We start from the raw sequence: 13,731 nt of genomic DNA, 5'->3' as shown, positions 1-13,731 counted from the left end.
CTTCAGTCTGAATGTGCATTGTTCTTATATGTGGCTCAATGCCTAAGACTTAACTATCTACTATATTGGTCTACCTTCTATTTGTTTCCAGTATGTCAGTGTCAACTCCCTACCCTAAAATGTGAGGTCCTCAGTCATATGGAGGTGGTTTCACACACTCTCTTAAAAGTTAAGAGTATAAGGTTAAGTTTAACACAGTAAATAACAGATAACAGATTCAACTTTTAAATATCCTTCAAAAAGCTATACGATGCTACTTTAGTTACAAGAGAACAAATGATAAAGAAATGTAGCTTTCTGAAAGTTAAGAAAACATATATTCTAAAAATATCAATTTTATTAAATACAATAACCTAAATTTCTATACTGGATCTCAATTCAAACAACCTCATATAGAGGTATCCTGCTTCACACAAGTCTCAAAGCTTTCTAAGACTGCTTTTAAAAGTAGGAGTTTTAATTTTTCTTATGGAAGTGACAGAGTGGGCTTTAGGTTTCATATTTAATCAAAGGTAAGACTTAGGAGACCAACTGGGAAAGACAAAAGGGTCACAAAGAACAGCACCCTATCTCCCCAACACAGATTCTAACTCCATACTCGTTTTAAGAAATTGGTAATGGAGGAAATGGGAAGACTGGAAAAAGAAAAGCTATTTCTCATGATGGTCTTAATATTTTCACATGGAAATACTTTAAAGAATATTTCCTTTTACTCATTTGAATGTTATAGTACTTCAGCAATTACACCCATTTATAAAGCTTTCCACACGAAACTCTAAATATTATGGAAAACAAAAACGTTCTTCATAAGAAGAAATCCAGTCACTGGTCATTAATTTGTTTCTTGAACGTAAGGCATAAAGCTGTACTGAACAGGCTGTATTGGCTCTGTAGTTCCAAGAAGAATAAAACTAGTCCCCAGAAGGCAATGTAAACAATGAAACATTGTGAGTTGTCTTCATCCTACACCTAAAAACTAGTAATACTGAAAATGATAGCCTCACATTCTCTTGTGAGGGTAGTATCTTATATACTGAAGAGAGATCAGGCACATACCTTCATTGCAAGAGCGATTAAAGCTCCTTCCGTTGGCTTCCCCATTAGAGTGTTGTTTCTAATTACAGCATCATTGCATACACAGCCCGCCTAAAAGAAATACATGGAAACTATGAACCCATCATTGTGTCCTAAATCATTATGAAAAGTCACCTTCTTAGGGAATAAAGCAGTTACCTCAACAATTCTGCTAACAGCTGGGTTATAGAATCCATGAACTACATCACCATCAACAATCACTTCCCCAAACGGATTGTAGCCAACACCAGTAACCTAAGGAACATAGAGTGGGGTCAATAATTCAACCAGAAGACAATGACAATACTCATGAAAACTGAAAACTATGATGAGTTATGTTCATTTAATTTTATACATTATGATACTATTAGTGTATATATTTAGAAAAGCACTTGTCTGAAAGAATATTTAACAGTTGAAAAAATATAGATTCTAATTTTTACCATGACAAACCTATAATTATACTAATAATTAAATTAATAATTATGACAATGTACAGTATAAGAAGAAATATTGTTAACATAATCTTATATTGTTTTTACTTATACTATAAAAAAAAAGATAAACCATGAAAATCTCTATATGTAAGTAAGCTTTAAATTTATGTAACATTATATTTATGTAACATACTAAATTTTCCAAGAATTCAAATCCATTTCCACACCTAACATTTGTGACAAACCTGAGACCCAGAAAACAGCAGAATTCTTTTTGCAAATATGTGGGAACAGAGACATTATGTGATTTATCCTAGCACTTACAAACTACTTTAACATAATATATTACAGGCCAGTTTTAAAATTCAGAGGTCGAAACAAACCAGATACTTATTCTGTATGGCTAGAGCAAATCAAGCCAAACAAAAGTTAAATTTCACAATAAAAATAAGACAGTTTAGAGAATGTTAACCAATTAACAAATGGTTAATGCTCGACATATCAAAGTACGGGCTTAAAACAAAACAGCAACTTATATCCTACCTTCCATATCTGAACCATAGAAGCACATGTAACCCCAACGACCCAGAGTCATCCAGAAAAGGCACATTCAACAAAAGAGTATCAGGTATCCTTCCTTAACCAAATCTAATACCCTAAATAAGAACAGTCTCATTTCAAAGCCTATGTAAAATGGAATTAAATAAACCTAAATGCAACTTCTGTCAATTTGTCTAATGCTTACTTTGCTCAGTGAATTGGATATAAATACAATTAAAAATACTGTATCCATCCTAAGTGGTGTGAATGGACACAGCAGCCAGAAATCCAGTAAAGACTTGAGGGGGGGGGGGGGGGGGCAGAGACTGGAACTTGTCCTCATCTAGCTTCAAAAGTAACCAATGCACATACACTGACATGCACTTAAGAAACTGCCAAAATGTAATTTTTAAAATACAGTAATTCATCTATTCATTTATTCTTTCAACAAGTATTTACTACCATGAGGCAGGCCCCATGTTAGGCAACTTAGTTCTGCTCTACTACAACTTCTAATATTTTAGAAAATTTTATCTGGGCTAAAAACTAAGAGGCACGGAGTGCTATGAAAACAAATAAAATAGGACCAGTTCTGAGTGGTCAGCAAAGCTTTTCTAAAGAAGTAGGGTTCGAACTGCAGTGCAAAGGATAGAGAGACATTAAACTGTCCTGTGCAGTGAGAACAGCAGCGAAGGTCCTGAAGTAGGAGGAATTTTGTCACACTGAAAGAACATAAAGCCAGTATATCTGGTGCACAGAAAGTGAAGTGGAACATGTAAGGCTGAAGAAGGAAACAAGGAACAAAATACGTACGGCCTCAAGAGGCCACACTTCAGGATCCTGGTCGCAATGGAAACATCTTAATTAGGGAGTGACTTGCTCAACATTTGGTTCTGAAAGATCCCTCAAGCTGCATATAGAGCAAGAATAAGAGTTTGGTAACAAATGGCTAGCAGGGGTGACTGAAAGGCGCTAAGGATGATTCAAAGTTTCTGGTCTGTAGAGTGTACAGCGTGTGCAAGTGGAGCGGGATCAAGACTGGGAAAATAAGGGAAAGACTCTGCTGCTGCTGAATTTATAACCCTTTTGAAGATAAGACGCTAGAACTGTTAGGAATGTCTACACACCAAGTTTCTTAACAAAGAAATACTGTTGTTAAAAAAAAAAAAATCTATAGAGTACCTCAGCATGCAGACCGTCTGAAGTAAATATGTGAGTAACAGTCATTTCATTCTTTGTCAGTGTTCCAGTTTTATCTGAACAAATCACATTACAGCAGCCTAAAGAATAAATCATTACATGTCACCAGAAGAGTCAGAGGGAAATAAACAAGTTCACATTGAAAACAAATCAAAGACTCTGAAGCCTATCCTGCTGCTCTGAATTTTGAACAAATCAAGTTCACTGATAATTTTAGACGTTTTCTCATTATGATTTCACCATAAAGTGATTATTCATGTTAAAATTAAAAAACAGATTAACTGATAAATGTTGACTTTTTCTTATTAATTTGCAGTTGAATTTCTACAAAGCTTCTCAGTATTAGCTTTATATAATATTTCTAGAAAGTTTAAGGGTACCTAAATTTAAACCCATATAATTGTTTCAGTCAGAAATTTTAAGGTATTTTGCCTTCTCAGTACTGTAATGCAAACTAAAAATTAAATTCAAATTTTATTATTTGAATTCAAAATTTATTATTTGAAATTATTATTCAAATTAAATTAAAAATTTAAATTTTTAGAATCCTAAATTTAAAAAAAAGATATTTCACAGCATACAGAAAGTTATTGCAATTTTCATATCACACATAAAGTTGTTACAGCAACACTTAGCAACTGTTGTATATTTACTGTTGTTATCAGAAATTCAACTGAAGTACGACATTCTGGGATCTATATTTATCTTTCTTGAGATGTCAAAGGAAAGTAATTCTACTAATTTTACTCTAAAGTTTCACTGGTTAAATAGATTTTCTTTTTACATGATTTAAGCATTAGAACATCTCTGATACAGAAAGATTTCTCTGAAAGTCCCCTATCCTGAACGATACGCGTTTTTAAGTACCTTTTCTGGTTGTGAAAACCACACTTAACTTTGCCACAAGTCAAATACCACCACTCAAGCCTCTAAGACAAAAATGGTAACAACCTGCAGATGATTCACTATTGATGTAAACTCACACACTATTGCATAAGTATGCTCACATTACCACATACTTACCCAGAGTTTCGACAATAGGCAGTTTTTTCACAATGGCCCTTTTCTTCACCATTCTCATAACACCAAGAGCTAGAGTCACTGTGACCACAATGGGAAGACCTTCAGGAATTGCTGCTACAGCCAAACTGTAACCAACATATACTTAGTATTGAAGCATAAATTAAATAGTACCTACAGCAATCAGTTCAATTGGCTGTGACTTAAAACTGAGGCTAATAAAAACACAAAATCAATATTGTCAATACTCAAAAAGTGGCCTCAAGAAGAAGGGAAAGCTGATTACCATTTATTGGATAACCTACTAACTGCCAGGTTAAGTGTAGTGGTTGAAGAATACAGGCTGTGACATCAGATTACCTAGATCTGTACCCCTGGCTTCCCCAATTTTTACCTGTTTGACTCTGAGCTATTATCACTCTACCCCTGTAGTTTAGTTTTCACATCTGTAAATACAGATAACAGTAATAGGTATTGAGACAAAAACTTACACATGACTGGTCATACCAGCACTATTTACAATCACCGAAAGATGTAAATAGTCCAAATTTCCATCAACTGATAAATGGGAAATTGTAGTATAGCCATACAATGTAGTATTCTGCCATTAAAAAAAAAAAAAATGAAGTACTGATACATCCTACAACACGGATGAACCTCAAAAACATTATGCTAAGTGAGAGAAACCAGACACAAAAGACACATGTTATTTTGGTTCCATTTATACGAAATATTAACAGTAAGCAAATTCAGAGACAGGAAGTAGTTTAGTGGCTGCCAAAGGCAAGAGAGAAGGAAAAATGGTGCGTGATCGCCCAGTAGGCACAGGGTTTTCTTTTGGGGTGATGAGAAGTTCTGACACTTGATAATGGTTGTAGCTGTACAACACTATGAATAGATTTAATTCCACTGAATTGTACATTTTAAAATGGTAAACTTTATGGTATGTGTATTTTATTACAACAAAAAAATGTACTTCATTGTTTCCCTCTGCAATTTTTTAAAAAATCAAATTAAGTCTCGGGGTGCCTGGGTGGCTCAGTCGGTTAAGCGTCCGACTTCGGCTCAGGTCATGATCTCGTGGTCCATGGGTTCGAGCCCCACGTTGGGCTCTGTGCTGATAGTTCGGAGTCTGGAGCCTGTTTCAGATTCTGTGTCTCCCTCTTTCTCTGACCCTCCCCTGTTCAAGCTCGCTCTCTGTCTCAAAAATAAATAAATGTTAAAAAAAAAAAATCAAATTAAGTCTCTATGTTTTATCCCACACCCAACTCCCCTATAGGTAAGGACATATGTGTTCCTGTTCCTCCTTCTAACATTGTTCTCTCCACTGCTTCTACTTCCCAATTTCTATTACCTACCTTTTCTTCAGAATGATCTACCTTGACATCATTAGCATCCTGTTCTATAAGCATTATTAAGGCTTTCATGCTCTGTTTACAGGTTAATTCTAAAAGGTGAAAGCCAATGAATGACACAATACCACTGGCTAAACAGTATACACTAAAGTCAAGAAATATGTGCGATCATTAATGTTCCCTTCTCTCTTTTGAACTATTCTATGCTCAAATAGAATCCTCATTTCTTATGCTTCCATTAACCCTCACTGTATCAGGAAAAATAGGCATCAGTTTACAATCTAGATCTAGTGGACCTTTTCCCTTCTTTTGTATCTAAGTTTCACTTTATAAATAATTTGCAAAGGAATAAATGGATTATGAAAAACTTCAGAAATTTTTAATTTTTAAAAATTTTTATATATTGTTTAAATTTATCTTGAGAGAGGGGAGGGGCAGAGAGAGAGAGAGAGAGAGAGAGAGAGAAAGAGAGGAAGAGAGAGAGGAAGAGAGAGAGGGAGAGAAAGACACAGAATCCAAAGCAGGCTCCAGGCTCTGAGCTGTCAGCACAGAGCCCAATGCAGGGCTCTAACACATGAACCAGGAGATCATGACCTGAGTCAAAGTCAGACGCTTAACTGACTGAGCCACCCAGGCACCCCTAGAAATTTTAAATTTTAACCCCAAACTATATTTCTGGATTTGAAGGTATAAATATATCAGAAATATGCAATGTCCTTTGGATGCAACTAACTGCTTGTCAACTGTTATGAAGGAACCTGGAATATATTCACTTTACAAAAAGTGATTTCAGATTCAAAAAATATTTCCCATAGGTTATAGGCTTATCAATTCTGGTTTCACTTTTTGCATTTGTATCTTCAAAATGCAACACTTCTGAAAATGTTGATGGTTCATAACTTTGTTGAAAAGATTAAGTCATCTCTGTAACATAATTTTTAGATTAAAAAACACCAATTACAAGGGGTGTAAATGAAATTTTTCATTTCTATGTCATCTATTTCTGTTTAATCACCTTTATATTAATACCAGCCTTCAGTATTTGTCCACTTATAAATGGTATAAAGTAAAAGCTGGCAAACAAATATCAGAAAAGATGAAAGAAAATGGTCACACATCCTTTTAACAAAAAGGGGTAGCTTAGGTTCTTGTTGGAAATGCATGATAAATTCCTTGATGTAGAATGACTAACTGAAAGAGAATACCTGTCCTTCCCTTTTTGTCATAAGAAATAAACTGTTCACTCATTAATTCAGGAGTTAAATTAAATTGAAGCTACCATCACCCAAAGAGTCACAGTATTAAGATTTCACATATATTATTAAATTTCACCCTCATCATTAGAGCCTACAGTAGCTCTTTGTCTCTTTGCATTTCATCTTCTGGTTTGTCCGATAATTTTCCTGTCAATTACTCTTTGCCATTATGTGGGAAAATGAAAAATTACGATTCTTAATTTTAATGAGTGCAAAAAAGGGGTGGAGGGAGAAGAAAAAGACAACAACAAATATATCTCCGGACTTCTTTTATATCTTTGTAAATGATGATGTAATATTTTGGGCAACATAATAAAAGAATTAAAGGATAACAGAATAATGATGATTTACTTTATTATTACATCAACCTTGTAAGTGATCCCATCATCCTTCTGCATTCTTGTTTTACTGGTTTTTAGCACAACTGGAAATAATTATTACAATAATTCCTATTTCATTTGCTACAATGAAATAGCAAAATGTTTTAAGACATAGGAAAAATAAGGTCACTAATATCTTAGATTTATAAAAGTACAATGGACCCATATAATTATTGCAAAATAGAATGAGTTTTATTCTATTAAAATATATTTTTTAATACTTTGTCCTTTGTAAGACTTTGAAGTAGGAATAAAAATCATGATTATATCAATCTTCACAAAGAGAACTGCTCAAAAAAATACTCAAAATCTAAAAATGAGTCCAACAGCTAATATGCTAATGTTTATTATCTCATACTCATGCCCAATTTTAAATTTATTTCATATTTAACCCATCTTTTTTATACAGATTTAAGCCAAGAGTTTCAAATTGTATTTTTGCCCCTTTTAAGAAAAAAATATACTCCTTCATCCCATCACAAATGTCTTTTAACTTCTTACTCAATCTACCTACTCCTTGTAATCCATTTGATTTTTTTTTAATACATTGTCTTTGTTCTAATATTTGAACTATGACTTCCTATGCCTACCATAGAGCTATCATCTAGAATTTCTTTTCCTTATTAGGTGCCTAGGTGAATTCCACTCTTATATCCCATACATGATCATCTTCCTTTTTTTCATCTTTGTTTTGCTGGAATTCATACAGGATGGGGAAGGAATAAATTTTCTGATTACCTGCCTATTTATATTTGTAATAACTGGATCGATACTTTGGCTAGGCCTAGATTTACTGACTTAAATTCCTCTCCCCTCACACTTTGATAGCATTGCCCCCACTATTTTTCTAATGTAATCCAACGTTAGCATGGATGAAGGGTAATAAAATCCTTTTCCCCTTCTGCATTCAGTTAAATCTCTAGCTCTGTTCCCCTTGTGACCTGGCAAGGGTAGTGTATCAACTATGTTGTTAGGCAACACTACTTATGATAAAGGGATCTCCTGACTGATAAATTATCTATGGACTGGAAGAATTATAATTTATCTTGTAGAAGCCATTGCTTTGGGTTTCCAGACCGTAGGCGACTCTTACAACTGGACATGTTTCTTGCAAGCTCCCTGGAAAGTGTATGTTCCCAGAGATGTTACCTCCTGTGGAATATGAAACAATTTAACCCAGGGTAGCCCCTGCACTCACAAGGCCATCCCAATCTTCTTGTACCTAAAGCTTTACTATTGCACAGACTCTCTCATAAGAGGCATGCCTTAAGTTGCCCTGCTGTTCAAGGCACAGGTGCCAGATAGGACATAGGAAAGTCTTGTGCAATGAAATGTTTAGTAGAGTCTAAAAAGACCCCTTGATGGAAACTGCAGTTGCTAACAAGAAGTTTGATACCAGTCGAATTATCCTTCCTTTATCGACAACCTGACTGGTTTTCTTTAATTTCTTATGATGTATCTAGTTTGGAGTTTTTTTCATCTTGTTTGGCATTTACAGAATCCATATAAACTATAAAGATTTCACGTCTTGCTTCAGAGACAAAAAATATTCATGTATCATTTCTTATATAATTTCTTCTTATCTCTTTTGAAACTCCTATTAGTTAGATTGGCATTTATTAAATTATTCTTCATCACTTTTATTTCATTCTCTGTTTCGGACACTTTAGTCTATTTTTAAGGGAACCCTTTTTAACTTTATATTACAGCCCTTAAATTGAATGTTTAATTTCAACAGTCAAAATCATAATTCCTAAAAACTTTTTTTCTCTGATCCTCTTCTACAGCAATCTGTATCATAAATGCAGTTTGTTCACAAATCTCTGAAAATAAAAATGCTTTCCAGTTTTAATTTTTCTGCTATTTCTTGAAATTTTCATTTTCCTCTGAGATTGTTTATTCAGTTTCTATTATTATGGTCTTTCTCTTTCATGCTGCTAGTTTTCAATTTGGCAGTCCTTAACTGTCTATTTATATATAAAATTGCAATACTGGGGGCACCTGGGTGGCTCAGTTGGTTAAGCATCTGACTCTTGGTTTCTGCTCAGTGATGATCGCCCAGTTTTTGTGGGATTGAGCCCCATGCCAGGTTCTGCACAGTGCAGAGCCTGCTTGGGATTCTGTCTCCCTCTCTCTGTGCCTCGTGTGTGCACTCTCGCTTTCCCTCTCTCTCAAAAATAAACATTTTTTTTTAAATGTAATATTGGACAGATAACACCAGACATCTAGTGTGCATTTTCTCCACTGCTAGACACATGGTTTTCATTTTTCTAGAGTTTATTTCAATATATGCCTATTAGAGAAATAAGAGAGAGAAAAAAGACTTCAATTTATAAACAAATGATTATTAGAACTTACCTTACACTAATTGTAAACATTTCCAGGATATCTTTTCCTAGTAACCAGCCAACCAACATGATGATACCTGGAAAAGAGTCAAATAGCTATTTCTCCCTTTTATATAAAATCACATCAGTATAAATGGGATGCTGAGGGCAGTCAAAAAGTTCCATAACATAAAGGAGAAGGTATATCAGATCACAGTTACAAGATTTTAGAAAAATTCATTAAACAGGGGAGATTAAAATTAATGCTGCTTAAAGATAATGTTGTATATGCGAACATGCGTGCACATACACACACACACACACACACACACACACACACACACACACACACTTTACCTTCTGTTGCCACTGCTGCCACTCACCCCTTAAAGCAATAATATCTGAGAATTACCACTATAAGAAAACATTACCAGTATTCTCACACAATAGGGGAAAAAAAGAAGGTAGCCTAAGACAGATAGGTCCTCTACTTATTATCAGCTTTGCAAAAATAAACCTTGTAACTTTACTTCTCATCACTAAATATCCAGGCAATACATACAAAGTTTATACTGCAAACAAAGGAATACTTAGGACTTGGCTGAAAGAGTAATACATCTTACTTAAAATATCTAAAATTACATTATAACATTTAAAAATTAACCGGGTGCCTGGGTGGCTCAGTGGGTTGAGCGTTAGACTTGTTTCAGCTCAGGTCATGATCCCAAGGTCATAGGATCAAGCCCTGTGTCTGGCTCCACACTGAACGTGGACCCTGCTTAAGACTCTCTCTCTCCCTCTGCCCCTCTCCCCCACTTGTGCAAATTCCCTCTAAAATTAAAAAGGAAAAAAAACTACTTTTATGGCATTTACAAATAAGAAATCAATTAACATGAACCAAACAATATACTCTCTTGCTTTGATCTTTGCCTCTGAAAAGAAAGGGAGCAAGGAGTGCACCACTGGTTTTGTGAGAAAACACACACAGTATCATCACAGTTTTAATAAAGTATAACCAATTCAAGATTGTATTCTAGAGTAATATAAACATTTAAAAACAGGTTTTTCTTCTTTCTATAGTTACAGGGGCACACCTGGGTGGCTCAGTCAGTTAAGCATCTAACTTCAGCTCAGATCACGATCTCACGGTTCATGAGTTCAAGCCCCACATCGAAGTTTGTGCTGACAGCTCAGAACCTGGAGCCTGCTTCAGATGCTGTGTCTCCCTCTCTCTCTGCCCCTCCCTTTCTCTCTCTCTCTCAAAAATAAACATTAAAAAATAAATAAATAATCCAGATTGTGATTCTCTAACATTCTATCCCAAACACTATCCTGACAAAAGAAATTATGTCCAATGAACTATACCAGAAGTCAGCAAACCATAATCTGTGGGCCTCCTGAATGCCTTTGCAAATAAAGTTTGTTGGAACATAGTTATATCCATTTGTTTAGGTACTGTCTATGATTGCTTCCCTGCTGATGGCTGAGTTGAATATTTCCAACAAAGAATATCCGAAATACTTTGGTATGGACCAAAGGCTAAAATGTGTACTACTGGGCCCTGTACCCCCCCACCCCCCAAAAAATCTGTTGACCTCTGATTTTGACCTTGACCCTTATCCTATTCCATATACTATCCTAGCAACAAAAATTAGGTCCTATGTATTATATTAAAACCAGGTAATGAGAAAGTTGAAAGATTTTTATCACTAAAAGTGAGGTGGTTTCATGGTACAATGTTAACATAAACTGAGATTTAATTGGCTAAATGTCCTAACAGTTACCAAATTCCCTATAAATTCTAGAAAATAAATAGCAATAATCAAATTAAGGGAGCTATGACAATATACACACCAGTTAAAAAAGAGGAATTAAATACCTTTCCATCTTCTACTTTATGATATAGACTGACAGATCAATAGAATATTTAAAAAATTATTTAACTGAAACTGTGTAACGCAAATCTATTTTAATTTAGAACTGCATTATTGATTTTGAAATTTTAGGCTAGCAAAAATAATTAAAATATCATGGAAAAACTAAAGAAAAGGAGAAAAGACTCCAAAATTTATTCAAGTATTTAATATATGATAAAGATGTCATTTCAACTGAGTGAATAAAAGAATAGACTATAGAGGGGTGCATGGTGGCTCAGTCGGTTAAGTATCTGACTCTTAATTGCAGCTCAGGTCATGAACTCAGAGTTTGGGAAATCAAGTCCCATGTCAGGCTCTGCGCTAACAGTGCAGAGCCTGCTTGGAATTCTCTCTCTCTCTTTCTCTGCCCCTCCCTGTGCTTGTGCTCTCTTTTGTTCTCAAAATAAATGAATAAACTTTTAAAAAACATGTTAAAAATAGAATGAACTAGAGAATTAATGGTATTGGGATAATTAACTTTTGAGTAAAAATGTTATCACTCTACCTTAAATTTTTTTGTTTTTTTTTTTTTAATGTTTATTTTTCAGACAGAGAGAAAGAAAGCACATGAGCGGGGAAGGATCTGAAGTGAGCTCTGTGCTGACAGCAGCAAGCCCAATGTGGGGCTTAAACTCACAAACCATGAGATCATGACTTGAGCCCTGAAAATCAGGTGCTCAACTGACTGAGCCACCCAGGCGCCCCTACCTTAAGTCTGATACTAAAATAAATTCTAAATAGTAAAATAAAGTGTCAAAAATAAAAACTAAGCTGTAGACTGATGTTTAAGTAAAAATACTTATAAAGATAAACACTCTTCACAATATGGGGTTAGGAAAGCTTCTATGAATAAACCAGAAACTGTAACTGCAGAGATTATCAACAGGACAGTGCTATCAGAATCTCAGGACAAGATATTTCAATCACATCTCCCTTCTTCATAACCAAGTTTACTATATTTATCCCTCAAAGGGAATTTAAAATGTGGGGGAAATAAACTTAACAAAAGGGATGGCTATCCAAATTATACAAAGAGCTGTTACTGATCTAAGACCCAAGCCACAAGAGAAGAAGGGACAAAATAAATAGATGGGAAGGTCATAAAATAAAAAGGACCAACACACATAGGACAACTTGTTCAGTTTCTCTATAATGAGTTGTGAAATAAAATAATGAGAAGCCTTTTATTCATCTGTTAATGACAACAAAGTTAGCAAGTGCTGGAAGAGGAACACCTTTACCTTGCTGATGAAAGATACTATTTAGCAATATGAAACAAAAACCTTTAAAAACGTGCCAAAAATTGAAAAATTACATGCATACTCTTTGCCCCCAAAATTTTACTTCTAAGAACTTTTTTCCCACATAATGACATACTATACAACCATCTATTTCATGACATCTATATAAAGAGCATCTACTTAAAGGCAAGATGTTTATGAATAAAATATGAAACAAAAAAGAAATAGTAGTCCATAAAACATTACTATCAATTTTGTTGAAAACCAGGAAGACAAATACTAAAATGTTTATAGAAATGCTATATGATTACAGGAATTACATGAAGTTCTAATTTATCTTTGCAGAAAAGGACAATGGCCGGGGGCTAGTTTTATAATTTTTAAAAAGTAGTAGTAAATTAGGGGTGTCTGGGTTGCTCAGTCAGTTAAGCGTCTGACTTCAGCTCAAGTCATGATCTCGTGATTCGTGAGTTTGGGCCCGTGTCAGGCTCTGTGTTGACACCTCAGAGCCTGGAGCCTGCTTCAGATTCTGTGTCTCCCTCTCTCTCTGCCCCTCCCTGACTCGCACTCTGTTTCTCTCTCAAAAATAAATACACATTAAAAAAAAATTTTTTTAGTAGTAAACTAAAAATCAATTAAATGAATAAACAAATTTATGTATCTATCTAAACTCCCCTTCCCATTAAAAATAAAAATAAATAAATAAATAAAATAAACCCTAAGTAAATATATGAGATATACATACTCACTCTTCTCTTACCTATTATACCAAAGGAGTAGAAGGAAAGTTGTTTTCCTAAGAGGTCCATGCTCTTCTGCAGAGGGGTTTTTGGTGCCTTGACAAATTGGAGAAGAGTTTACCACAATTAGCTAAATTTAGGAATATAGACTATGTGCCAGGGACTCTAAGTGCTTGACATACCCAGGTTAGTTCTTAACATACCCATAACATACACACCTCTCCCTTAAAGATAAGTTTCATCCC

The 13,731-nt window shown here is 34.7% G+C and overlaps 1 protein-coding gene across 6 annotated transcripts in view; it reads right to left on the bottom strand.

The window, feature by feature from the left end:
* Positions 1-13,731, bottom strand: part of ATP2C1 (ATPase secretory pathway Ca2+ transporting 1) — a 172,082-nt gene that overhangs the window by 45,705 nt on the left and 112,646 nt on the right. For all 6 annotated transcript variants that reach the window (XM_058729872.1, XM_058729871.1, XM_058729873.1 and 3 more), the window contains 6 exons: positions 13,507-13,582; positions 9,621-9,687; positions 4,275-4,399; positions 3,234-3,331; positions 1,234-1,329; positions 1,057-1,146 (listed from right to left, as the gene is read on the bottom strand). In XM_058729872.1, coding sequence (XP_058585855.1) covers positions 1,057-1,146; positions 1,234-1,329; positions 3,234-3,331; positions 4,275-4,399; positions 9,621-9,687; positions 13,507-13,582 — 552 coding nt within the window. The remainder of the gene's footprint in view (positions 1-1,056; positions 1,147-1,233; positions 1,330-3,233; positions 3,332-4,274; positions 4,400-9,620; positions 9,688-13,506; positions 13,583-13,731) is intronic.

The sequence above is a fragment of the Neofelis nebulosa genome, chromosome 5 (assembly GCF_028018385.1).
Source record: "Neofelis nebulosa isolate mNeoNeb1 chromosome 5, mNeoNeb1.pri, whole genome shotgun sequence".
In the NCBI taxonomy this organism is placed as follows: Eukaryota; Metazoa; Chordata; class Mammalia; order Carnivora; family Felidae; genus Neofelis; species Neofelis nebulosa.
This window is presented reverse-complemented; position numbering and strand designations above follow the sequence as displayed.